Source organism: Colossoma macropomum, unplaced genomic scaffold (assembly GCF_904425465.1).
Source record: "Colossoma macropomum unplaced genomic scaffold, Colossoma_macropomum, whole genome shotgun sequence".
Classification (NCBI taxonomy): Eukaryota; Metazoa; Chordata; class Actinopteri; order Characiformes; family Serrasalmidae; genus Colossoma; species Colossoma macropomum.
Genome location: NW_023494790.1, coordinates 10,994,018 through 11,021,594, shown reverse-complemented (window position 1 = coordinate 11,021,594; position 27,577 = coordinate 10,994,018). Strand labels below are relative to the sequence as shown.

At 38.8% G+C, this 27,577-nt stretch overlaps 1 protein-coding gene across 1 annotated transcript; it reads left to right on the top strand.

Annotated features, from left to right (window-relative positions):
* Nucleotides 1-1,796: 1,796 nt before the first annotated feature.
* Nucleotides 1,797-26,474, top strand: avl9 (AVL9 homolog (S. cerevisiase)). The gene is made up of 16 exons (XM_036572110.1): nucleotides 1,797-2,031; nucleotides 7,042-7,162; nucleotides 8,426-8,511; nucleotides 10,570-10,641; nucleotides 12,246-12,335; nucleotides 12,414-12,480; nucleotides 13,768-13,808; nucleotides 14,324-14,362; nucleotides 14,460-14,529; nucleotides 14,919-15,406; nucleotides 16,869-17,003; nucleotides 19,772-19,991; nucleotides 21,618-21,735; nucleotides 22,695-22,748; nucleotides 23,546-23,634; nucleotides 23,833-26,474. Exons 1-16 carry the CDS (start codon nucleotides 1,948-1,950, stop codon nucleotides 23,949-23,951), a joined length of 1,893 nt encoding a protein of 630 aa, XP_036428003.1. The 5' UTR covers nucleotides 1,797-1,947; the 3' UTR covers nucleotides 23,952-26,474.
* Nucleotides 26,475-27,577: the final 1,103 nt, after the last annotated feature.

The following is a 27,577-nucleotide window of genomic DNA, read 5'->3' as shown; positions in this document are numbered from 1 at the left end:
TAGCTAGCACCTGGATGAATCCTGGGTTCTAAGCCATTTTTCTCTATGGGAAAAGGAAATGCTGTTTTGGGAATTGCAGCTGTCGCACTCTATAGTAAACTAAAATGTTCCACGCTTGTGTAGCATCAATATTAGCAATTTCACTACTTAAAAGAACAGCTCACTGAAAAATCTAATTTACACATTTCACCTAAATGCAATACGTAGTCGATCAACCAAGACATGTTTTATAAATGGGCCTGTAAAGCTTCTCAGAGCTAAGGTGCTGATCTAGGATAATTATGATTTTTAATTATGATGACCTTACTAACAAGAACAGATCCTAGATCAGAACCTCTTTGTGAAGCTTCAAGAATTTCGAACCCTGAACTGTTTCTGCTGTCTCAGATTTCTTTGCAATGGTGGTGATAGGAACCACGATTTCTACAATGCAAATATAGAAATTATATTTACAGTCACAGCAGCCCGCCTCCACCACTGAACGAACCTGGTTGCAGCTTGCATATTTCCCCCCAGGCAAAGTGGCTCTGCTAGCTGCAACTGTTCCTGGAGCCTTACTGGCCTTACCAGCCTTACCACCCGTAGGAACGCATCCAACAACAAACTATCATGGGCTGTGCAGGCGAGTCTCATCCTATTCTCTCTATGTTGGCTGCAAGTGGACCCAGCTCCTGGTTGAGTCTCTCTCTAATGTGCACGGGCCACATATGCTCACTAAACTGTTTTCCCAGGCTGGCTGCGAGGTTGTGCCTAGTTACAGTAATGTCAGCAGGTAGCGCTAAAAGTACCTGCAGGGCTGGCCCTTCCGCCGCTGAGCCACAACCATCTCAAATTGAAAGTAAGCTGACCAACCCCCTGTACCATCATAACATCTTACCTCGGGCAGATGCACTGGAGTTGTAAGGGTGGCTTTGACCGTGGTGTTCGCCAAGTCACATTGGGCTGGTAACAGCATTGGGCAAGGAAATCATGGAGGACATAAATTCAATGCCTGATTGTCCTATAAGCCGCCAGAGGGGGGGCAATTTTTTCTGCTAACCTGCATGTGGGGAGGGGTGACGCACCCCTCCACCCACCATGTCACGAACCTTCAAGTGAGTGTCCCTTACCTGACGCTCCATCGAAGCCTTGGACCGACCTCTCGTCTCATCTTGTCTCTGGTTCTTGAGCCACTTCTGACACCAATGTGACATGGGGAGTTCTACCATGGACAGCTTAAAGTTCTTGTCCATAATGTGGCTTCATTTAGAACTTGGCACAGCAAACAGAATACAGGAGGAGAAAGTCACCTTCAGCCTAGCTCATGGTTCCTGTTGTTAGCTCTCTCACTAGCCTGCTACAACACACAGCCCGACCAGTAGCCCCGCCCTTCACAATAAGAGTCCCTGCAAAAGGGAATAAGCAAAATCACAGTTAGGAAACACAGCCTAAACTAAATACACCCTGCGCTATTACTTTTAAACTGAACAGAACACAGGTGTGCTCTGTCGCCACAATACGATTAGGTCAAAACTGTCGTAAAACAATGCGTAAAAAGGCAGTGCATTCGTAAACATTTCATGGCATAACTTTTTGTGGGGGAGGTTTTAGAGGCATTAAAATCTTCAGAAGTCTGGTTCATTTCACCAGCTCTGTGAACAGTTCTGACTCTGTAAACTTCCATAGAATGGCGCAATCCAAAACAAAAAGGTTATTTACATCTTAACCGTTCAAGCTTGCAGAATATTGAAAATTGGTGGAGTACCCCTTTAAGGCGGATGACCCGTATGAACACGCACAAGCGACCTGGCGACGTCACTCAGCAGTGAAGTCACACGAAGCGGAAACTGTCTGTGTGTGACTGTGGATTAATGAGGAACTATCAATGCGGGAAATAAAGGGAGCCTCGGCGATTTCGTAGTGATTCCGTCTCTAAATTCATTAAATAGCAGTTCAGGGCGCTGCGTTATGGAGTCCTACGGTAAGGAGGAACCCAGAGGACCCGTGCTGCACATCGTGGTGGTCGGCTTTCATCACAAGAGGGGCTGTCAGGTGAGACAGGAGTGAACAACAACTCGGAAGGTGGATTGAGTTTGATGAGGCTGAAGTCAGCCTCTCATTCGCCAGCTTCTTGTTCGAATTTTCCCGTTCCACCTTAAATGGTGCAGCAGTGCGCGCCAGCATGTAACACCTGCACCTTTTAAGGTGGAACGGGATAATTCGAACAAGAAGCTGGCGAATGAGAAGCTGACTTCAGCTTCGTGTTGTTGAATGTAGCTTTCCTTTTCAAAGAGCACAGTCCCCTTTGCTTTCTCTGCTTTCTGTTTAAAGTTTAGAAAAGACACACCCGTTTGTTCCACACTGTCAACAGACTTATTAGCAAACAGTGATGAGCAGTTCGATTCAGTTCTGCGAACCGATTCGCTCGAACTGTCCGTTTCAAACAACCAAACATCCGATTAAGTTAATTGATTCGCAAGTCAGCTTTATGGTGATTTCCTCCACTTGCAGTGATATTAAGCTGAAGTAAATCCGTCTGATTTCGTTCATTTTGCTGAGAGTCAGTATATCTGTCCGGAAAGAGGAAACCAAACAGGCTGCAGTGAGAAAATAAGTATTCAGAAAGGCTGTCAACATACTTCAGTGTAGTACTTCATAGTTTGAGTTTAGGTTACATTGTGCAAGATTATGACTCCAACTGTCATTAAACTATTCATTCTAATCACAGTAACACACATAAACACCACAGATGTTATAAGAACTGTGTGAGTCGATTCGATCGATTCACTGAGGCGAACAAGTTCAAAAGAACCGATTCGTTCATGTGTAGGACATCGGTGGTTAGCATTGCTAGCTTCTGTGGTGAAGGTAACGTTAAGACTCGCTGGTTCTCTTTGCACTGAATCAGCAGTACAGTACACTTAATAAACAGCTAGAGAAGACGAATGGCTGCGTGTCGTATTAAACAACACACAACATTAAATCGTGTTATTACTATCATCAGAGCGAAGGCGTGTTCCGAAGGGGGAATAGCAGTCGTGCTGAGTTAAAGGGGAACTCCACCGTATTTCAAAAATGGTGTGTGGTTGAGATGTAAACAAAGCTATTCAGAGTGGTTTACTGTGAAATTCTCTTTTTCTAGAGAAACGACTAAGAATTGTTCACAGTGGTGGTGATAGGAACCAGACATCTGATGAGTTTAATACCTCTGAAAGCTCCCTGACATGAAATGGTTAGATACATTATGCCTGATGTCTGACACATCGTTTTATGATAGTTTTGTGATAAATTTTTGGCTTAAATTGTACTTTCATTCATTTATTTTAATCAATTCATGGTGGAGGGGTACTTGCAGGACGTTGTAAGGCAAAATAGTCTCCAAAGAAAACTTAGGCCTTTAGATTTATTACTGTTTTACCATCATCAGCATTACATAAAAAAAAGCTCAGAAGAAACGTAGGTTCACTGGTGGTTTTGGGCGGTAAATAAAATGGCTATGTTTGTGTTGTGTACATTGTGACCCCTGGTTCCTATCACTAACACTGTAAAGAAATCAGAGACTCTAAGTTTGTCTGCAATTAATCCTTTCACGTCAGACCACTCTGAATGACTGTCCTCATCGCAGGGCTGAATTATTCAGAAATTTAGAAAAAATTGGTGGAATTCTCCTTTAACTTACTGGTAGTATGCACGAACACCTCAGCAGGGAAAAATACTAACAATAGCCCCAAAACTGAACCTAAAACTTCTCCAACCAGTTGAAACCAAAGCCCATTTATTATTAGCTAGCTTCATAATGAGGTTTCCAGTTCCACAGCCAGTGTTAGAAACCTGTTTCTGCAATTAGTGTGAAACGTAAGAGAACATCAAGAACAGCTAAAGACTCCCACCTAACATCTGTTACTCTCAACTTTAATGTGAACGTTGAATTGTTCTTGAAAAATGGTCATGAATGGTCAGCGGGTCAGAATATCTGACAGCTGCACCCCTTGTTGTGTTAAAAATGTGCCACCTCTTTGTTTCTAAACTCATTGTCCATTTTATCAGCTCCACTTACCATGTAGGAGCACTTTGTAGTTCTACAATTAGACTGTAGTCCATCTCTTGCTCTGCATACTTTGTCACCCTGTGCTTCAATGCTGAGGACCCCACAGGACCACCACAGAGCAGGCATTATTTGGGTGGTGGATCATTCTCAGCACTGCAGTGACACTGACGTGTTAGTGAGTGTTGCGCTGGTACAAGTGGATCAGACGCAGCAGTGCTGCTGGACTTAACTCCTAACTCAACACCTGACTCTCATTGAATTTGACAGTACTACCAGCTGCTAAACATAGCTAGGGCCAAAGTGGCTAATACAATAGTCCTGACAGTCAGTGTTGTATCTGGGCCTTCCAGAATGGCTCACTTTTACTCACAGAAATTGGCCTATTGGAAATTAAGATGTGATTGAATGATTCGTATGTCACTTCTTAATCATGCTGATAGTTAATCTAATGTTAGGATTTCTCTTCGGCTCCTGAAGTCCTAACCAATAGTGGGGGGGTCACTTAGCTATATCAACTTAGATAGCACAGAGTAAAACAATTCCTGATTGACCAGTTTTCCATGGACGATTTCAAAGATTTAACCCTTCTGTTTCCATAATACAGAATAAAAATGAACTAAAATGATCAAAATTATAGATATTAGGCCTTCTCTGAGGGTCCCCCTCTACTAAACACAAACTTGTCTGACCAGTGTCCAGCGTCATTTGGAAACAAAATAAGGCGCAGAAAGGCCAGGGTGCAGAGGATGTTGGCTCTCTAATTCACTGGGTTTTTAAAACATTCAAAAAAGTCAAAGTGTTGCTTCTTAACATTTGCTGTGTGATGAAGGAACTGCACACCTGTGGAAATGTTTTCTCTTCATTGGTTGTCCCTCCACAGGGCAGAAAGCATGTGACGTGACATTTGTACAGAAAAACATTTCAGTGAGCCCGAGTCTGTAAAGTAAGCCGAAGCTTTGCATCTCAATGCTGATAAACTTTTAATGAATGAAATGAAATGTTAATGGAAATGTTAATGAAATGTCACTGTGCACGCAGTACATTGGCCTTTTCGTCATTTGCCACACCATTATAGTGATCAAACTATAATCATAAATCTGTGAAGTTGTGAATTTTGGGTGGCTCAGCCTGTATAAAGGTCTGATTGTGTCTGTGTATGTGTAAACATATGAACAGAGGCAGTGCTTTGTTCATTTTTATAGATAACAGCATGTCATAGTGTCAGACTATGAGATTACTCTATTTGAGATTCCTTAAGTCAATAGAGTTTGAAGCAGTTTGTTGATTTAGGTGTGCAGTTTGCACAGTGCTGTATGCTTCCATTGCTTATTAGCTACATTAGCCTCATAGCTCCAGGGCTAAATTAAAGAAGAGAGCTTCAGACATCAAATATGTCTGGGCTGATCACCTGTTTGGGTTAAGAGGGAAACGGGGTAAATTTGATCTGTTTCTGTTTGATCGGTTTCTTTAAGGGACAGCAAATGTGCCCTGTGTGCTCCTGTTTTAATGCATTATTTATTGGGCTGGTGTGGAGGATCAGCTGTCAGCAAGTTTACACTCAAAGTGACCATGCTGAAGAACATTTGTAGATGTTTTAGACAGGAAAGAATGTCTTTGGCCTTGCTGTATGTCTCTTTGTCTGTGTATCATCTAACAATTGGAATAAAAATAAAAGAATTACAAAGAATAGGTGTTTATTTGCTCAGAAAACTACTAATATTGCAGTATACAAATATTGTACAGTAATTGTTGACTTTATGTATTTCACTGTGTTCGTTTAACCATTTCCAAGGATTTCCATGATGTAACCCAGTACTATTTACAGTTACCATCTAATGTTTAGTTTATCTAATCAGTTCTTCCTTAAATTAAATAAACTGTGCTGGTGGTGGAATGTAACAAATCTATGTGATGGCCAGCAAGTATTTACTCCTGATATTATTGACAGGAATCAATAGAAGACTTGGGATGCAATATTATCATGAAACCTAAGCCATAACACCACCTAGTAACACCCTAGTAACCACCCTGGATACCTTTGCAACTGCATAGGGACACCCTGTCAGCTACTTTGAATACTAAAGCAATTATTTTCCAACACCCCAGCAACCACATTAGATAAAATTGCAACCACATATCAACACCCTAACTACCACCTGGAACACCATATCAACCACCAAGCAAGTGCCTAACAACACCCCAACAACCATGTTCAATATCATAGAACCTGCTTAGAAACAACCCAGCAAACATTTAGAATACCACAATCCAACTAGCAGCATGCTTTCAGTCACCTAGAATACCATAGCAACCATATAGCAAAACCCTAGCTACCATCTGGAAAACCCTAGTAATCACCTTGGATACCTTAGCAACTGCATAGGAACACCATATCAGCTACCTTAAATACTAAAGCAATTACCTTGCAACACCCCAGCAACCACATTAGATACCATTGCAACCATCTATCAGCACCCTAACTATTACCTGGAACACCATATCAACCACCTAGCAAGTGCCTAACAACACCCTAACAACCATGTGCAATAACAGAACCTGATTAGAAACAACCCAGGAAACACTTAGAATACCACAGTCCAACTAGCAACATGATTTCAGTCACCTAGAATACCATAGCAACCACATAGCAACACCCTAGCTACCACCTGGAAAACCATATCAACCGTCTAGCAACTGCCTGGAGTACCACAGCAACCACCTGCAATACCATAGCATCTGCTGAGTAATCCTGTCTAGGTAGTGCTAACCTGTGTTAATGTGTACTTTTTGCCGTAACGGTGGTAAATATGGCAGAACAACAGTGGATGAAGTGTTCTCCAAATCTCTTAGGATAACTTCAGACATGCTACAGTAGCTAGTCGTATGGGCTGTGTGTAGGCTGTGTTAACGTAGACGCTTAGTGTTGCTAAAACGGCTTTAACCGTTTAACTTTCTGCTCAATCCGATATTTATCTCTGAAAACCTTAATTACACGACAGTTGCTCGTTTTTCAGGTGGAGTTCTCGTATCCTCCGCTGATTCCTGCTGAAGGCCATGACAGTAATAATCTGCCAGAGAAATGGAAGTACCTTCCCTTCCTCGCTCTGCCTGACGGGGCACACAATTATCAAGAAGGTAAGACAAGCTTTACATATACAGTATTGTCCAAAAATCTTAAGCAGTTCTAAACTAATTATTCAACTTAAACTAACTGATTAAGTCATTTGTCTGGGCAATAAGTGTGTTTTGTCACTTGAAAACACTATTAGAATACATTCAAACTAACATTAATACAGTGAAAAGTTACAAGAAGGTTGGATGTAGACTTCACTGCCCTGCCATCACATAGATTTTATTAAACTCCAACACCTGATTTAAAAGGGTAATCTGTCAATTTTTCTACGTTCAGTGGTTGAGATCTAAAAGTCATTCAGAGTGCTTTAATGTGAAATGGATTATTGTAGAGAAACTTACAGATTTCTTTACAGTGGTGGTGATAGGAACCAGGGGTCGCCATGTCCAACAGAAATATATCCATTTTATTTATTCTCCAAAACTACGAGTGAACCTACAGGTCTTGTGGGTTTTTATATGTAATGTTGATGATGATAATTAGAGGAATTAAGCTCTTCAGACGTCTGGTTCCTATCACCACCACTGTGAACAGTTTTGACTCGGCACGTTTCTCTGGAGCGGAGCATTTCACACCAAACCACTCTGAATGACTTTGTTTAATGAGCAGAATTCCTCTTTAGCTTTATGTTAACTGTTGATTAGCTAAACCACATACTGGGTTACAACTACAGTTAATACTATGTTTTCTTGAGGAGAGGTGTCAAGTGAGCACATTGACGGACATAAAATGTATTGTATTGATATTATTTGCTTATATTTAAATGCCAAATGCCTTTATAAACCTCATTTTTTCAGGTGCCTAAAACCTTTGAATTTATATCTTTTTACTATGTATATCGAAACCATCAGAACCTAAATATACCCTATAATAGATTGTAAGTGTTAATTATACCCTCTACCGGCCACTACTAATATCAGAATCACTTAAAATTAAAAGATTACGTTGCTTTTTTTCTTATAAAATTAAGCTTATTATTGCACAATAAATAATAAATCTACATTAGAAGTTAGCCATTGGTGAATCAGATTGTTGCTCTGCCTATATTAAATAATTGATGAATACAGAAAAGTAAAAGTGCATTTTAAATGTGATTTTGTTTTTAGTGCTACTTCAGAGGAAAATTTACTAAGGAGTTCACAGGGACAGGGTGACAGTATTCCACTAAATCATGAAATGTAAACCTGTTACACAACAAACCTGTTATACTGGGAAGCACATCTGCTCAATACTATTTAATGTTTGTTTATTTTTATTGATTTTAGACACGGTTTACTTCCATTTACCTTCTCTGAATGAAGAAATGAAGTGTGTGTATGGAGTCTCCTGCTACAGACAGATAGAAGCAAAGGTTTGCACACACTGGCTTTTTACCCATATTTCTTTTGGAATTACTATACATTACAGAGCAAAAGTCCACCTAATAAAAAAAAGAGACCACCTAATAATTTATTGAATTTCTATAGATAAAACAAGTAATTATTGTCAGTTTTTCATTTTTCAGCACCAGAAAAAAAGCAGAATATATATTTACACAAAAGCCTGAAATACCTAGTGTTATTAACTATTCCATCCTTTCAGGCTTCAAAACAACCAATTACAGCAGTGTCCTGCCAACGAAAGATCTCAGTGACGTTATGTTCCTCTTCAAAGAAACACTTCTGCTATAGATCTAAAAAAAATCTACTGGTGTTTCTGTCCATGCTTCCTCTGTTACACACACCAATGCTGTGGATCTGTCAAGAAGCTGTTTCTAAGAAAAGGAAATAGTCAAAAAGAAGAAGATTTACACTAGAACACCAAAACTGGACATCTGAGATGTGCAGTAAGATTTTATCGACTGATGAATCTAAATTGGAGATCTTTGAAAGCAGCAGAAGGCACTATGTATGCCATGTCTACAGCCATTAGTTAAGCATGGTAGAGGATCACTGCAGGTTTGAGAATGAATAACAACATCTGGAGGTGGTGATATGTTTGTGACTGATAATCATGAATCATGAAAACATTTTTTCATAATGCAGTACCGTATGGAAAATGTCTGATTGGGAAGAAATGAATTCTACTTCAAGATAATGACCCCAAGTGCACGCTGAGAAGATCAACACATACTTGAAGTTGCTGATGTTCTCAGAACAATGGACTGACCACCCCAGAGTCCAGACTTCAGCGCTGTGGAATGAGAAGTCATTTGTGTGTAGTTATGTTAGAGAAAAGAAAATGCAACCAACTTCTAAGATTGAGCTTTGGAGGTGTGAAAAAATATCCCTGCAGATTTCTTATAAAAAATATGCAAAGCCCATGTCTTATTTTTACCCCTACCCCATGTTTTCAAGTGTCACTTTGTCCCTTGGAACTGAGTTACAGGGGGTGGTGGTTGAAATCTTCCCTACAAAATGGGACCCTCAAATAAAAAAAGAACATTACTTCATTAACAGGCTACTAGTGGTGCTCTGTATGGGACCCTGCCAGTCTGCAGTGACTGCAGAGGAGGGTAAAGTTCAGCCCCTAATTCTTCAGTGATATGATGCTGAAGTCAGCTTTTTGCCAGCTTCTCGTTCGGATTTTCTCTCAACGGGAAATTTCCCTCACTAGCTACCGAAACATGAGCATACTGCTAGTGATTTTTTCTTCAATGCTTGTTATGAAGAAAAGGATCATAATACATTAAACAACATTAAACTAAGATAATACAGTGATTATCATCATTTTTAACAGAGAAATTCTCACATTTGTGGGTTTCTTCTATAATAAGCCAAAGGGTGGAGATACTAAATACTGAAAAATCTGTTATTTTGTTTAATTGTTGAGGCTTCTGTGTATTTTGTATATTTTTGGTTCAATATGTTTTGTGCTTTTTGTCCTGATGCTGAAAATGAATAACTTGTACTTAATGGCTGTTTTGACTGGGAATGGCTGGAAATGAAAATAAATGAGAGGGTATTCTCTGACTTTTGCTTAGTACTGTGCGTATGTGTTTTGCATACATATTTATATTATATTTGAAGTCTTCTTTGTTAGGGATGTGACTACACTCGCAGTTCAGTACTCGCTATTTTAAACAAAATTCCAATAAAGAAACATGATGATTTTAATTATGTTGATGGTCATCCTACATGCTCAGAGAGGGCAAGGGATTAACGATGAGGCTAACATTTAGACCAGGGGGGTCAATTTATATAGACAAACAGCCATTATTGCTGCAGGTTTTTATTCTACCAAAGCAGGAGCACACCAGATCAGATGTTTAAAGATTGAGATCAACTGATTAAACAGGTGGAATCAGGTGAGACCCTGCTTTGTTTGGAATAAAAACATGGCTTAGACAGTTTTACCCTTTAGGAGCCTTTCAGTAGTGCTTTTTATATAGACGGATGATCGACAGATAAAGTGTTGCTTTGTGTTCCAGGCTCTGAAGGTGCGACAGGCTGACGTCACCAGGGAGACTGTGCAGAAGAGTGTGTGTGTGCTCAGCAGAGTGGTAAGTCACACACAACAGTGTTTCCAGGTTTTGTTCATTTATAAACATTGAGTTACAGTACTAAAGAATGTATCAAAAGTAGGGATGAACCGATATTGGGAATTGTGGACCAATATTGATATCCCGTGTGTTTATTTTGGACATCCAATTCTGAAACTATGGGCATTAATATGGAGTTGGTCCCTTTGGTATGGCTATAATAGCCTCCACCTTCTTAGAAGGCATTTGGGCAGGATTTTGGAGTGTGTCTGTGGGGAATTTCTGCCCATTCAGTCTAAAGAACATTTGTAAGGTCAGGCACCAATGTTAGATGAAAAGGCCTGGCTTGCAGTTGACATTCCATTTTATCCCAAAGGTGTTCAGTGGGGTTGAGGTCAGGGCTCTGAGCAGGCTGCTGGAGTTCCTCCACACCAAACTCTTAAAAACTATGGCCCTCACTTTGTGCACAGGGGGCGCAGTCGTGCTGGAACAGGAAAAGGCCTCGCCCACACTGTTGTCACAAAGCTGGAAAATGATAATTGTCTTAAATGTCTTTGTATTCTGTAGCATTACTATTACCTTTCACTGGAACTAAGGGGCCCAAACCCTGAAAACATAGCCAGACCGTTATCCCACCTCTACCAAACTTTACTGTTTGTGCTATGCATTCTGGTAGGTAGCGCTCTCTTGGCATTCACCAAACCCTGATTCGCCCATCAGACTGCCAGATAGTGAAGCATAATTCATCACTCCAGAGAACCCGTTTCCACTGCTCCAGAGTTCAATGGTGGCGTGCTATACACCAATCCAGCTAACGCTTGGCATTGCACACAGTAATCGTGGAAACCTATTTCATGAAGCTTTTGACACATTGTTATTGTGCTGATGTTGCTTCCAGAGGAAGTTTGGAACTGAGTTGTTTTACACGCTTCAGCACTCAGCACCCCCACTTTGTGAGTTTGTATAGTCAACCGCTTTGTGGCTGAGCTGTTATTGCTTCATTTTCACAATAATAATGCATAACAGTTGCCTGGGGCTGATCTAGCAGGGCAGAAATTTCACAAACTGACTAGTGGCATACTATGACAGTGCCACGTTTAAAGCCACTGAGCTCTTCAGTATGACCGATTCTACTGCCAATGTTTATGAAGATTGCAAGGCTATGTGCTTGATTTTATACACCTGTTAACAAAGGGTGTGGCTAAAACCCCTAAAATGAATAATTAAGGTCAGTGTCCACATACTTTTGACCTTATAGCATATCTGGTAATTAATACCACAGTAAAATTACTTTGCGTTTAATGCGCATATTGTGACTCAGACCAGCGCAACACACACTAACACACCACCACCACCATATCAGTGTTACTGCAGTGCTGAGAATGATCCACCACCTAAATAGTACCTGCTCTGTGAGGGTCCATGGGGGTCCTGACCACTGAAGAACAGGGTAAAAGGGGGCTAATAAAGTATCAGAGAAACAGATGGACTACAGTCTGTAACTGTAGAACTACAAAGTGCACCTATAAAGTAAGTGGAGCTGATAAAATGGACAATGAGCGTAGAAACAAGGAGGTGGTCATAATGTTATGCCTGATCGGTGTATCTGCCTGTTTCTCCTGCAGCCTCTGTATGGTCTAATCCAGGCCAAACTCCAGCTCATCACACATGCCTACTTTGAGGAGAAAGATTTCTCTCAGATATCCATCCTAAAGGTAAGATTTAATACTGTGCGCCGATTGTGATCTGTAAATGTTCCTTTTTTCATCTTTGTTTCCTCCCTTTCTTTGTAGGAACTATATGATCACATGAATGGCTCTTTAAGAGGCACCACACTCGAGGGCTCTCAGGTGTATCTAGGTAAATTCTATCATTATTCCTCACCTTCTGTAATTTACATCCTTCATTCACGTATCCAAAGGCTGCTAAAAGATCCACTGAAGTAAAGCCAGTAAGTTTTTTTTTTTCGCGCATCATTTTAAAAGAAAGTAAAATTAAACAATACATATTGATGAAGAGCATTTGGGGCAGGACATTGGATAGTTTAAGCCTGGCTTTACCCAGTGAAATTTTTGGGTGGTCACTAATGTCTTCTGGGTGAATTAGACATCTACAAACCCAATTCCAAAATTGTTGGGACTGTGTGAAATGCTAATAAAAAAGAAAGCAGTGATAAGTAAATTCTGTTTGACCTGTATTAAGTTGTTAACAGGGCAAAAGCATGATATTAGATGTTTTACATTATGACATTTATCCTTTTTTTGTTAATATATGCTCATTCCAAATATGATGCCTGCGACTCGTTCCAAAAAAGTTGGGACAGGAGTGTGTTTACCCCTGTGTTACATCACCTTTCCTTTTAACAACACTTAATAAATATTTTGGTACTGAAGACGCCAATTGATCCAGTCTTGAAAATGCCATTTTTTACTTATACATGTCCTCAGCTGTGCAGTTGTTTGGGGCCTTCATTGTCATATTTTGCACTCATAACGTGCCTCACTTTTTCAGCCAGGCTGCGGCAAAACTTTATCAGTTTAACAAGCACGACAACTGATGGGTAAAAACAGTTCACTTTGCGCTGTTCTAAAGCTAGGCAATATATCAAGGCTGACTAAGGACATAGATTAACGTTAAACAATAAAAGAAAATAGATCGTGAGACAAATACAGTTAGCATCTTAAAGCCAAGGACAGCATGTTTTTGGACATTTAAATCATCCAGCTGATGGGCACTATTGGCGATGGACAGTACATTAAGCTCAAGCCTATTATGTTATCCTTGTAGCTTTACTGCTAAAAAAAAAAAGTGTAATTTTTTTTAGATTTGTGGTGAAACAAAAACAGCCTGCTTATTTCTAAAGGGTTAAAATGAATCACAATTATATTTAGTACATTAAACCACACAGTGGTTAAGTACAATTAATGGGTAAAAATGGAATACAAGAAAGTATGAGCCCTAAACCTACTTCGTATATGATTGGGTAGACGGATTGGTTCCACAGCAGCTATGGTTTGAGTACCATGCTCAAAAATCACTGTAGAGTCTTCTTGACCACTGATGTTCTAATGGACAAATTCATCTGTACAACCACCCTGTTTCACACCCTGCTTCACACTCAGCTCTGCGATTTCTTTTTCTCTGCAGGATTATCTCCACGGGATTTAATACTGCACTTTAAACACAAGGTAAGGATGCTATTTAAATGGGGCATGTTTGTGTTCCACATTTTAACATGTTACTATACTGTAAGTATATGATACACAGTATTGGGGTAGTTACTAAACAAGAGTAATTACTAATTACAAATTACTGATGACGTCTCTCAAACTGTAATGTAGTTACTTATGATTTTGTAAACAAAATAATATGAATCCCACTGCTGATTCCTTCACTCTCTGACATTCATATACATGTTTATCAGTTAGAATGACAATGTCTGGTCTTTTTAGTTAGAAAGAAAATAGTTTCAGTAAACATCATTTGAAAGCCATTTTATTATTCCCTGCCTCTGCTCTGAACAAGACATAGTATGAATGCTACTGGAAAGCTGTGAAACTGGTTAGCAGAAATATCTGGTCCAAAAAGAGCTGGCTTTAATTAAAATAAGTTAAATATTTTATTCTTAAGTGTATTTAAAACATTTAAAATATTAAAATATATTAGAAACGTTAGAAATCTTATTCAAAACTCTCTGTTACAGGTTCTAATCCTCTTCAAGCTGATCTTGCTGGAAAAGAAGGTGTGGGATGATTTTCAGTTTCAGTTATGCAGAAGTTGCTCAGTATAATGAAGTTGTCTTTGTTTAAGAATGTGTTTAAACCTCTTTCTCCCTGCAGGTGCTGTTTTATGTGTCTCCTGTTAACAGATTAGTGGGAACTCTAATGACTGTCCTCTCTCTATTCCCTGGTGAGAGACACATTTCAACAATAAACAATCTGTCAGATTAAAATTCACTTTACACTGAAAAGTGCAGCCCTGTGAATGAGTTCTTTTGCCTGTAATTGTCTACAGATTACTACATGTAATCTGGACATAATCTGATGACAAAAATCAAAATAATCAGAGTAAGATTCATTTGACAGCATGTACAATCAGATTATGTTTATTTGTTCTGGATTACTTTTCATTAGTTTTTGTTTATGCATCAGTAAGTATTAATAAAGTATGATAAAACACAGATATGCTTTGGCAACACAGTAAGTTAATACAATCAAGACAATAAACCTTCCTTTTACAGATGACCGTATGTGCTGTGTGGATGCATATTAATATATGTAATGTGTGTGTATGTGCAGGCATGATTGAGCACGGCCTGGCCGACTCCTCCCACTACCACTGTAAGAGCAGCGTATCAGAAACCCCAGAAAGTCTTGACCCAGCAAGGATCAGCCCCAGCGCTGAAGAACTCAACCCTAAAACTGACTCTAACACTGACATTATTGATGCCACAGATGGTGAGTCTAGTGCTTTTGACCACTCAGACAACCATACATCTGTGGCTGACCAATCACAGCCCTCCGCTAGCCCTCAGGACCGCCTCCAGCCCCACCCCCCATCACACACATCGCCGGATTCCTCTGAGAGTGACTGGGAGACGCTGGACCCGAGTGTGTTGGAGGCTGGGGAGGGATCAGAGGGATCAGTGAAGCATCTAGAGACAGAATCCGGTGAGCCAATCACAGTGCAGCCCAAGTCTGTAGCAGGACAGGGTCAGCTGATCCAGGGGCTGGTGTCTGGACTGGAGGAGGACCAGTACGGACTACCACTAGCAGTATTCACTAAGGTACACATGCGCACACACACGCACACTCACTCCCTCTAGGGGTTGCATAGACTGATCCACTAATACAGTCGTGTGCAAAAGTTTGAACAACCCCAGTCAAATGACACATTTTCTTGATTTTCTAAGTTAAAATAAGTTAACACATCCTCTACAGGGAACTGAAATTATATTAAAATACATTTTGCTGCATAATTTTTATTTACTTGCTATTGGAAAGAAATATAATGTAAAATGTTAAATGTGCTGACCAGAATTTCTGTTATATTTATATTTCTAATATGTTAAATTCAGCAAGTAATCAGCAGTTGTGCATTATAGAACATACATGTGCAGAAGTGTGTTGTCTATAAAGGATGTGTTCATTTATTTTTACTTATAAAATCAACAAAACATGTAACTTAACCAGGGGCATTCACACTTTTGGCCCTATTGACAACTGTCGATTAGTCACAGACAGTGACTAATTATAGGAATAAAATATGTTGACATAAAAACAGAAGGGGCTGTGCAGAAGAAGCATTCAGAATAGCAGTTCCTCTGCTAAACTCAAAGCCCAAAGCAATGAATTAGTTTGAATATGTTACACATTGGCTAGTCTCACTGGACCAGAAGGGCTCTCGTAATGAGAATACATGTCTGGGGGCAACTTGTTAAACTTCTGGTGCTAGATTGCATCTTTTACAGAACATAGCTGTCTATTCATTCTACATTACATTTACTCCAGCTATGCCGTTGCAGCTGTGAACAGCAGAGGCCACTTACAGCCTCAAAATGTGGGAGGAAAAAAAGTCTCCTTACAGTGAACCATTTTATATCAAAACACTCCAACTGAGTGTTTATCTCAGTGACAGAATTATGCAGAAATTCAAAATTGGTGTAATTCCCCTTTACATTCCACATTAACTACAGGATCTTGCTTATGAGTTTCTTTTAAACCTGCTGTATATCAAGATCTTCCTTTCTGCTGTTTCTGTGGAGATTGTTCTAGTTTGTCCCTACACTCTTAAAAAATGGTTCTTTAATGGTTTCTCTAGTAAAGGCAGTGGTTCTGTATACAACCATGGACCCCCACAGAGCTATTTGCATAAATGGTTATGCATGGTCAAATGGTTCTTCTCTATGATGGACAACCTATATGGTTTCTTAAAGAACACTTTTAAACTGGTTCTATATAGCAACAAAAATGGGTTCTGCTATTGTTGCAAGTTAAACCCTTTTTCAGTACTATGTAGAACCCTTTTAGCTAAGAATGTACATCATCTCCTCTCAACAGGTGATTCAAAACATCTGAACCTCTGGTAGTTTTTAGCTGTGGTTTTATTTCAAGTTACAGCACATCCCCTTGCATAGTTGTCATTTTATATATATATATATATATATATATATATATATAAAAAGATTGACTTTTGCACAGTTAGAGCTGCGGTGACTTCTACTTCCTAATTGATCTTGTTGTCTTCAGGGTTACTTGTGCCTGCCCTACATGGCCCTGCAGCAGCATCACCTTCTGTCTGATGTGAGAGTACGAGGTTTTGTTGCCGGGGCAACCAACATCCTCTTTCGTCAGCAGAGACACCTCAGTGATGCTGTTATAGACGTGAGTCCCTTTCTCTCCAGAATTAACTTTTCTTTCTTCTTTAATTTTTTTGTTTCTTCACTCTTTTCCACCCATCTCTTACTTCCTCTCCCTCTGGTGAATTCATAAAGTACATCAAGTTCATAGTTTACTATATACTAAATTCATAAAATGTTGTTTTCTTGTATACATTTCATTAGTTAAAGAGGAAATGTCTGTAAAATATGGACATAAAATCATAAACATGCCAGCTGTCCATGCCCACCCTAAATATAGCAAGGTTTAATCCAGACGTGAGGATGGAGGTGGAGATGTTACTGACATGTCTGTACACATATCAGTAGTAGAACTGTGTTGAAATGGAATTCCCCTTAAAACATGACTGTCAGTCAGTGAATTCTAGACAATGTCCAGTAGGGCTGGGCAGTATGACAGTATGTATCATTATCGTGATAAATGAATTTAATGCTTTTCTGAGCACATCGTGGATATCGTCAGTACTGGAACACTGACCAACTGCATGTTTCATTATAAAGAGAGCGGAATTAGTCCAGTTTAACTTGATATAGTTCCAACTGATCAGAAGTCTGAAATAAATATTGTGACATGTATCATGAACATTTCTTGAGGCATTAACAGTATTATTTTTGACCATATCGCCCACCTCTAACATCTACAACCAGCACAGAGGTCTTTTTTTTTCCGAACACATGGCAAGGATAATACCGTATTCATGACTAGGAACTGGGAATTTTCAGAGTGGGAAAAATATTCACTTAAACAGCACTCCAACTTATTTCCTATTGTTTCAAGACTTCAGTGTTGTAGTTCCGCAACATCACTTTAACATGCTGGCGCCCACAGAGCCATAGTAATAGCCTGTTTTAAGCTTTTTAAGCAGACCTTCAGCTCTTTGTTTTGTTGAATTGCCAAAGAAATAAAGCCCTTAACAACTCTTTAATTCCAGTATAAAAGCTTTTAAGAACTTTTTAAATAGCGAAACAAGCAGTAGGCAACTAAGTGGTAGTTTACTTTGTCCATTTTTCCCCACCTCAAATAACACCTTTAGGGGTTGTCCTACTTTTTTCCCTCAAAATAAAGGAAAAGAAGTAAAGAAAAGGCAACGTTTATCATATCAATAGAAATTTGATATCACCCATGCATTGTAGTTGCTCTCTTGTTTATGGCCAGTGAAGTGTGTCGTCATGTTATCAGGCCAAACCTGAAGCAGCTGCCTTGCAGAGAAGTTTAGAGAGCTGATCTGAGCTGAAGCAGCTTTACCTGTCTGGGGTGTAATTATACCTGGGGGAATGCAGAAGAGCAGGAGCTCAGGTGGAATTAAAATTCCAGCACGCTCACATCTGTCATCGGTATAGGAAGCCAGGAAAAGCCTAGTCCTTCATCGGCAATGATGGGTCTAGGCTCTTCACTTTACCAAAAATATGGATCAGCAGTTTGTCCAGCTATTTACGAATAGTGTTACTCAGTGAGTGATAACAGGGATTTATGGTGTTTCACCCTCTACAGTACATAGTAATATCAAAAGATTTGGGGAATCTGGAAAAATGTCAAGGTTGAAAACCACAGAACCCTCATATGGCTTTTAGATGATAGCACCACATGGGCTTGGGAGTACGTTGATAAACCCTTGTTATTTAGTTAAGACTGTATTATGCACAGCAGAAGCCATATGACAACAGCATCCAGAAACACCGCCGACTTCTCTGGACTCAAGCTCTTCTGAAACGGACTGATTCACAGTGGAAACGTGTGTTGTGGTCTGACGAGTCTAACCACTGTCATGGTTATGGGAGGGTATTAGTGGGTACACTAATCTGTGAAAGCACCATTAATGCTGAACACGTTTTGGGACTGTCTTCTAGACAACGTCTTTTTCAAGGATGTTCATGCTTATTTCACCATGACAATGCCAAGCCACATTCTGTACATGTTTAAAGAATAAAGTGCGGGTGCTAAACTGGCTTTCTTGCAGTCCAGACTGGCCTCTCATTGGAAGACTGTGCAAACCACAACAACAAAGGCCTGGAACTGTTGCACAGCTGAAGACTGTGCAAAAAAAAAAAAGGAACTATTTTAAAACTGGATTAATTTGCGTTTTCAGTCCCCAAATGACTATTAAGAGTTGTTAAAGGAAAGGTGATGTAGCACAGTAAACATGCTACCGTCCCAACTTTTTGGAAAGTGTTGTGCAGACATCACTTTTGAAATGAACGTGTATTTACAAAAACAATTAGGTGCATGAGTGAAAATGTAAAATATTGTTTTTTCCTGCTTTCTGTTTTAGTAGCATTTCACATGCTGTTGGATTTGGGTTTGAATTAGAAGCAGAACAGTAGAGGGAGGAGCCATCACAGTACTGGGAGGGGTTTTGGTTTTTACACTTAAATAACATCCGGCTAAAATGAAGGGCTTTGAGCGATCAGATTGACCTCTGTTTCAAATGCGTCTTGAATGCATTTACACCTGCATTTTTATATGGATAATCTCTATCCAGATATAATCCTGATTTACAAGACGTATTAAAAAACAGCCAGGTGTAAACAGGGTCAAACCGTGCTGATTTATTAAGCAAATCTCAAACAGATGCTTATGCAGTTTTTGACACCGCCATACTTTTACCTGTTAAAATGAACAAAAGTACATCAGTGTTCAAAAGCAGTAGTAGCAGCAATCCCGAAGACTATTTGTAGTGTATTATTGTATTGTAGTAGTGTATTAGTGTATTATCCTCTGTTACCCCAATTTAAAGTTGTTGTGCCGTTGTGTAGGTGGAGGAGGCTCGTATCCATGTAGATGATCCAGAGCTGCGCAGGATGCTGAGTTTATCCACAGCGGACCTGCGCTTCTCCGACTTCTTGCTCAAACACGTCACGGAGAACAGGGAGGATGTGTTTCTGGATGGAACAGGCTGGGAGGGAGGAGACGAGTGGATTAGAGCACAGTTCGCTCTGTATTTACACTCTCTGTTAGCATCTACACTACAGCAAGGTGCATGCTAGTGCTTTAAAGCTAACACTCAGTTCACACTGTATTTACGCACTATTAGCCCTCACACTACGTCAGAGTACATGCTAACACACTAACGCTTCTTAGTTCAGGCCGTATTTACACTCACAGCTAGCATCTACACTACAGTGAGGTACAGGCTAATAATTTAGTGCAAACACTCAGTTCACACTGCGTTTACATTCTCTTTTAGCATATCTACACTGTGGCAAGGTACATGCTAATATTTTAATGCTAAATCTCAGTTCACATTGTATTTGCTCATTAGCATATACACTACAGCAAGGTACATCCTAATACGTTAATGCTAGCACATGCTAATACTTGAATGCTAAGACTTATTTCACACCCTTATGACTAGCATTTACACTAAGGTACGTGCTAATACTTACATGCTAACACTTCACATTGTATTTATACTTGCTTTTAGTATCTAAACTACAGTATAGGCTGTAGCCATACTGTGCCCATCATCTCTGTAATAACAGTAGAGTCTGACCAGTATAGGTTTGGCGGTCAATATTGGCTGAATATTTTCTGATAATGTTCTTTTTTGGTTTAAAGGCAAAATAATGTCAGGAATTATAATAATAATTTTTAATCATTTTAACCAATGTTGTGGTTTTTGACCGCTTAGGCTGGCTTTACACAGTGAAACATTCATGAAGTCTTTAATAGTTTCATGATGTAAAGTGTCCTGCAACTCTTTTGAAACGCAGCTGCAAGGGTCTCAACTTCATGGAACAGGTTTACTGTAACAACATATCAAAATGGCGATAATGCATCACGTGAACACGCCGAACGACATACTTTGAAATTGTTGTTTTCACTGAATCAGTGGGTAACATAGACTGTTTGTGGATAAGAAGATAAAACAGAAGATTAAACCGACTCAAGATAGGTAGTTTTCATTTTTAGCCATGACAACAAATGTGAGTTTCTCGAAACTAACATTTCTGTAACCAGCTGTGTTAACAAGCCAGCTGATGATGCCACTGTTAATGCTTCTATTTACGTGACTAGATTCATTTTCTCCTTTCTGATGCCCTTTAATTTTACACTCAGATTCATTTGGGATACAAAGTAAAACAAACTACAGAAGAGGAAACAGAGATGAGTTCTTTGATTAACTTGTTGTGCTTGTAGGACAGTATGAGAAAGGCATTTAATGCAATATAACCACAAGTGCTGTTTAAACAATCATTTTCAAAAGTTTAACATATACACAGCAGATTAAAAAAAACTCAAATATATAACAAAGAAACTTAGATGGATATGTAAGATACAGATATATAAATATAGCATAAAAGAATGGTAATGGATATAGTAAGAACAATATGGTATATCTGTTAATACAAGCTGCTCATTTAGTTAACTAGTGGGGTAAATGGATGTGTTGTGTGCAACTTTGTTTTTTTTTTAATTGCTTCATGTAACTGTCAGGTTGCACTGAAGTGATATTGCAGGAAACATGCAGCTAGAAGCATTATAGTTTCACTGTGTAAAGCCAGCCTTAAAATCAGTACTAATATCAGCCACTAAATTCATATCAGTCACATTCTGATCTGCCCTAAGTTCATTTTAGCTGCTCTGTTTTTTGTTGCCCAGATAATGAGAAGCTGCTGGCAGATTATGGCTCTGCCTTCATCTCCGCCTGGAAGATTACACACAATTACAGAGTGTGGTTCAGCAACAAGCATCCAGCCATGGCAGAAATTACTCCAGGGTACGTCCATCCACAGCACAGACAGAATGACACAGGGGTCAGGGGTTTATCTCATTAATTAACATTATACAGGCAGGGCCAATAGGAATGATGCCCTGATAGGAAAAAATGGGAAAGTCCTTCATTTTTTTTACGTTACTGCTGTGTAGATTATATATGGATGTTATACTATTAAAATAATTCATTATTTTGTATAATTGCAGTTAATCACATTTAGCTTATTTGTCTCAGGTTTGACCCTAAACAACAATCCCAGCTCCTCCGAGATTGTAGCCTCTTGCCCTCATACTTCTACATTACATCTTGTTGATTTAACCTCAGTTCTTCTGCATGCAGTGTAGTCCTCTAATGATCACGTCAATGATTTTGCCAAAATCAGTGCTAGGCATTTAAAAGCTGTATTTGAACGACAAGTGGGCGGGCAACTAACTACACAAACAGCAATTCAAATATAAAACTATTTAAACAAGTAATTACTTGGGTATAGTCAAAGTTTTATATTGTAATGGACAACTATGTAATAATTGATATCTGAAGGCTATTTTTCAACTCTGCTTTCAACAGCCATCCCAGGACCCCCAAAATTATCTCACATAATTTCAAAAAGTTGAGGGCACATGTCCCTCGACAAAGTCATGATACAAAAACCTTTGGGCATTTGTGTAATTAAAAGAAAGTGTTTTTAACCACTAAATCATAATTGCCTTTAAAATGATTTGTAAAGTATTATATGATAAAATACATATTTTAGAAAATGGAAAAAATATGAAGTTTTTACTCTTCTAGCCAAAACTTATTTGGTTTCGGGATGACTATGACTACATCTTTTGTAATCATTCATGGAGTCTATTGTGCTTTGTAATAATTGTGTAGTTTTTGTTTATGTACCTTTGCCTTATGGAAAAAATAAAAAAAGAGGTTTTAAAATATGGAATAATTTTTCTCTTCTTTCCTGTCAGACACCCATTCCAAGGCCAATACAGTGTGGCTGATGTGAAGCTGCGCCTTTCTCAGTAAGTTCTGAAGTAAAACAGCTGTTATTAAAGGTTTAGTCTATTAGAATAAAGTGTATTTGGTTCAGTCTGACTGCTGACCACAGAGACACAATAAAACTTTGAATCCAGTGTTTTTAAAGAATGATGCCGACGTGCTGCTCTGTTCGGCATCGACATGCTCTGCCAGTCCAGCACTGCTCAATGTCTCCGAGCTCAGCACCCTCTGTTCATGCATAAAATTAAATCCAGAACCAGACCACAGTAAGAGTTAGTAGGTGTTGCGTCTTGAAATTTACAGAGAAAAAGGCAGTCAGTCTGAAATCTCTTAAGACAAACAGACAAATGCTAATCTTTTCTGTTATGTCAACCAACATTACTAGCCTAGTCAAGTCACAAACTATTTCACCTCACATCTTTTAGCTTAAAACAGTGTGTTTATCATGAGCTAGTTAGTGGATACAAGTTTCTTTTATTAAATCTATACAAGTAGAGTTTAAAATGAATTTGAGCTTCTTGTTTATTTCTGTGATGCTTCTTGTTCAGTGTGTCGTAGCCTTTCGACGGCTGCAGTAGTCTTTCTATTTCTGTGGACTAAACAGATAAGAAACTCTGACCAAATGTTAGACATTGGCTCTATGCTGCCCTCTGGTGGCATACAGAGTTTAGACAACTTATTTAATGTTGAATCTCTCTTCATTATTAATTTTAATTATCCTTTATATTACAGCATGAATTAATATACTTCATGTCAACTGCAACATGTGACTTTGGGCTATAGGGGTGTGAAAATCATGAGAATGTGTGTGTCTCTATAGTTCGGTGCAGAACAGTGAGCGTGGGAAGAAGCTAGGGAACGCCGTGATCACCACCAGCCGCAGTGTGGTGCAGACTGGGAAAGCTGTAGGTGAGTACGAATGAGAAAAATGAATTTGTTTACTGCGCTGATTTTATTAAGTATTTTGCACATTTTCACCTAGAAAATCAACAGAACATAATTCTTTCCATGGGTGTTTTATATTATTTAAAACACTCATTCCAGTATTTTGAAATGTACTGTAAATACATTTGTACAGTGCTTTTATATGTGTATATCCTGCTGTAGGTCAGTCAGTGGGAGGAGCTTTAACCAGTGCTAAGTCTGCCATGTCCTCCTGGTTCTCCACACTTGCTCAGCCTGCCGTAACCAGTCCAGCTCCGGACTCTACAGCAAACAAACAGTGACCTCATTTACACCTCACTCAGCACTCTAAACACTATTGCTCTCCATCATTCTCCATTCTGACTATTATCCTGTAATCATCTGGGCCAACAAGATATTCATCACAGCATTCATTTACTTTTATCATGTACCTTTTAATTCAAAGGAGCAATATGATTTTACTATTCAGCTTCAAAATGTTCAAGTGGTAAGTCTTCAAAATCTGCTTCTTTAAGCATCAACTCTAACCATGAGAGTATAGTGCTGAAGCTAGCAGCCTTACGTTTTTCAGAGTGGTGTTAAACAGGCCTGAAAAGGTGAGCCAGGCAAGTCACACAAAACGTTGTTTTAATATACATTAAAAGCTTAATCTTGTACTGGACCAACTGATTTAGCAGCACCTATCCACAAAAAATAAATCTTCACAGGAAATATTAACAACAGTTATGAACCCTTCACTGTTAATCCTTAACTTTTTTCCAGCCCGACTAAAAGATAAGCGTTTATTTTCCTTTGAGAGTCTGAAGGATGTCTGAGTAACCAGTTTAGATTTAGTGGGTTTTGCACAATGACAAGCTATAATTGTTACCATACAGCAACAGCATGTGGCAATGGACCTTCAATTTGAGTGCATGTAATGGGAGTAAATAAAAAAAAAACTTCCATTGGACACTTTAGACACTGCTATTTTCACATTATCAGTATAATTATTTTTGTATTGCTTTCTATATTCTTAAAACATTTATACACATTTATTTTTACACAGGCAATGAATTGGTTTACTCCCATTGTATGTACTAAAGATTGCAATTTCATTGGCACATACTGTTTACATATGGCAACAAAATGCAAAATACCCCCCTAAAATGACATTATTATATTTCTATTTCTATCTTTTTATATTCCTATTTATACAATTATGCCATTTTCAATAATGAAAAAAAATGTTTTTCATTATTTATGCAGTACAAAGTTAGTAAGTACATACCAGGGCTGCACGAATTGGACAAAACATCATGTTGTGTTTATTTTCTACATATTGTGATTGCAGTATGCTGCGCAATACGTTTAAAGCACATTATAAGTGATGTAACATGGTTAAACATTGGTGTGCATTATTTTTAGCCAGTTGTTGGATTACATGAATACCTTGATTCATCAAAATGCCCACAGAAACTCGTCTGGACCTGACTGGTTAGAGGCTCGTTTGCTAATTGCAGCCTTCCGCGATATCAGTATTGCGAAAGCAAGTATCATGATAATGATTGACAAACAATATATTATACCACTCCTATAAAATATCTTTGTAATGAGCCTCAAGAATGTTTTTCTAAACATATCATACCAGTTGAAATGCCATGCAACGTGCAAGCAGTGCAGACCCCGCTAACGTTAGCCCGTTTTGCTGAATGGCTGAGCCAGACATGATATAGTCTCCTTTCAAATGAAAAGGAAAATGAAAATGCAGCAGACCCTCAATCACCTCCTGCTGTCTAGTCCGTTTCATCTGAAGTAGTTTGTCTTTGAGGCAGCAGGAACGGCTGGTCTTTTGGGGTTAGTCTTAGCCTGGCATGGACACCAGACAGGAGCTGCCTGACCTGGTCAGCTGCATTAGATGTCTTGGTCTTATGGCTTTTTCTGCAAAACAAGCTTGTTAGTGAAGTATAACTATAATATTTTCAATTCCAGCGATGTCTGATGCTCGGAAGTGCGACTGTGGGACGCACATGAGACAAATGACTTAAATTCGACAGAGGTGAAGTTCGCTTCTTATTTGAATTTCCCATGCCTCCTTAAATGATGCAGCAGTTGCATTCAAGCGCTTGTACTGGTGCCAGAATGTAACTGCATCTCCATTTAAGGTGGAATGGAAAATTCAGACAAAAAGCTGAAAAATAAGCCAACTTCGGCCTAGTAGAAATTCAGACATGACTGAACGTTTTGCACTATTTTTGTGAGAAAGTGAGTTAGAAAGCAATGCTGGCATAGGTTTAGATATTGTTCACATCCCAGAAAAAACAGGCCACTGTTAGTCTACAAAGATAGGTTTACTTAAGCATATAAAAGGGTTTTTATTTTTCTATATCGAAGTCATCAAATTCTAATTATACAGTGATATATTTGATATAATACCTCCCACTACTAGAGGGAAGGACAATTAGGGATTCTTTTTGTGGTACACTAAATCATGTACACACATAGCAGGAAAATCAGCATTTTTCTTCATGCACTGCAATATTTAATTATCTGTCACATTAATGTAGTCTAATTTCTTTATATCGGACAGAAACCAAAGTTTTTCTTAACCGTTATGTTGAAGTTGAATGGAGATTTTAATGCACACTGTTGTTGTTGGGAAGTGTACAGAATGTATACATGAATAAGTTTGATATTAATATAAGGGTTTGTGATTTGAGAGAATGACTCCAGGTTTGACTTGTGGAGTTGAATTAAAGCAAGTGATGACAGGAAACGTACTGCTTTGTTATGTGTACTGCAACACTATGTAGTTTGGAAAATAACAAACAAAAGAACTTTAAAGAAAGGAAAAAAAAAAAAGAATGGGTCCGGAAAACTGAATTTTCCCTCCCTTTTTTAATGAAAGAGTTTGGAGTAGTATGTTAATATTGTTAAAGTTTTAAAACCCTTCACTCTGCAGTCATTCCAGCCCATATATTGGAAACTAAACTGCAAAAAAACAGCCTGTTTTTATATATGCATGTAGCATTTACAAATATCAGCCTACTAAGCCTACAGCAGTTTAGCTCCGCCCATTCACATAGACTTTATGGGGAGTGTTTCAGTCTGGACGATGTTTTTAAATGAGGGATAATACAGATCAACCTATCATTTTATATATAAAATAAACTACATAATATGGGCTAGAACATATATATGAACAGGGGTGTCAAACTGGGTTCCTTTCAAGCCACAGCTCTACAGAGATTAGCATTTCCCCTCTTCTGAACCTCCTTAAGGCTTTGCTAATCAACTGATGAGTTCTGGTGTGTTTCATGAGGCCAAACACTCTGCAGCAAATTGTTAAAGAGAGGTTCCACTGATTTCTACATTATTAAATGTTTAACATGTAAGCAAAGTCATTAAGTGCGGCTTAATGTGAAATTCTGAGTCAGAATTGTTCACAGTGGTGGTGATAGGAACCAGACGTCTTAATGCCACTGAAAGCTCCCTCACTAAGTTGTTACAGGGAACGGTTATGAATATGTTGCCTCGTGTCCAAGACGAATGTTTAAGATAGTTTTGAGATAAAACAAAACAAATTTATCAGATTTATCACTACTTTACCATAATCAGCATTACATATAAAACCTTGTAGGATCACTTGAGGTTTTGCATAGTAAAGTAAATAAAATGGCTATATTTGCGTTGTCAACATCACGACCCCTGGTTCCCATCCTCACCACTGTAAAGAAATCAGAGCCTGTAAGTTTCTCTACAATGAACCATTTAACATCACACCACTCTGAATGACTTTGTTTACATCTCAACAACTGATAGACACAGAAATGTTGAAAAATACGTGTAATACCCCTTTAAGGTAGTGTGTCTTATGTGTTGGAGACACCAAATCGTGTTGTTATTCACTGTGTAAAGGGGATTTTTTAAATGTATTTATTTATTTCATTGT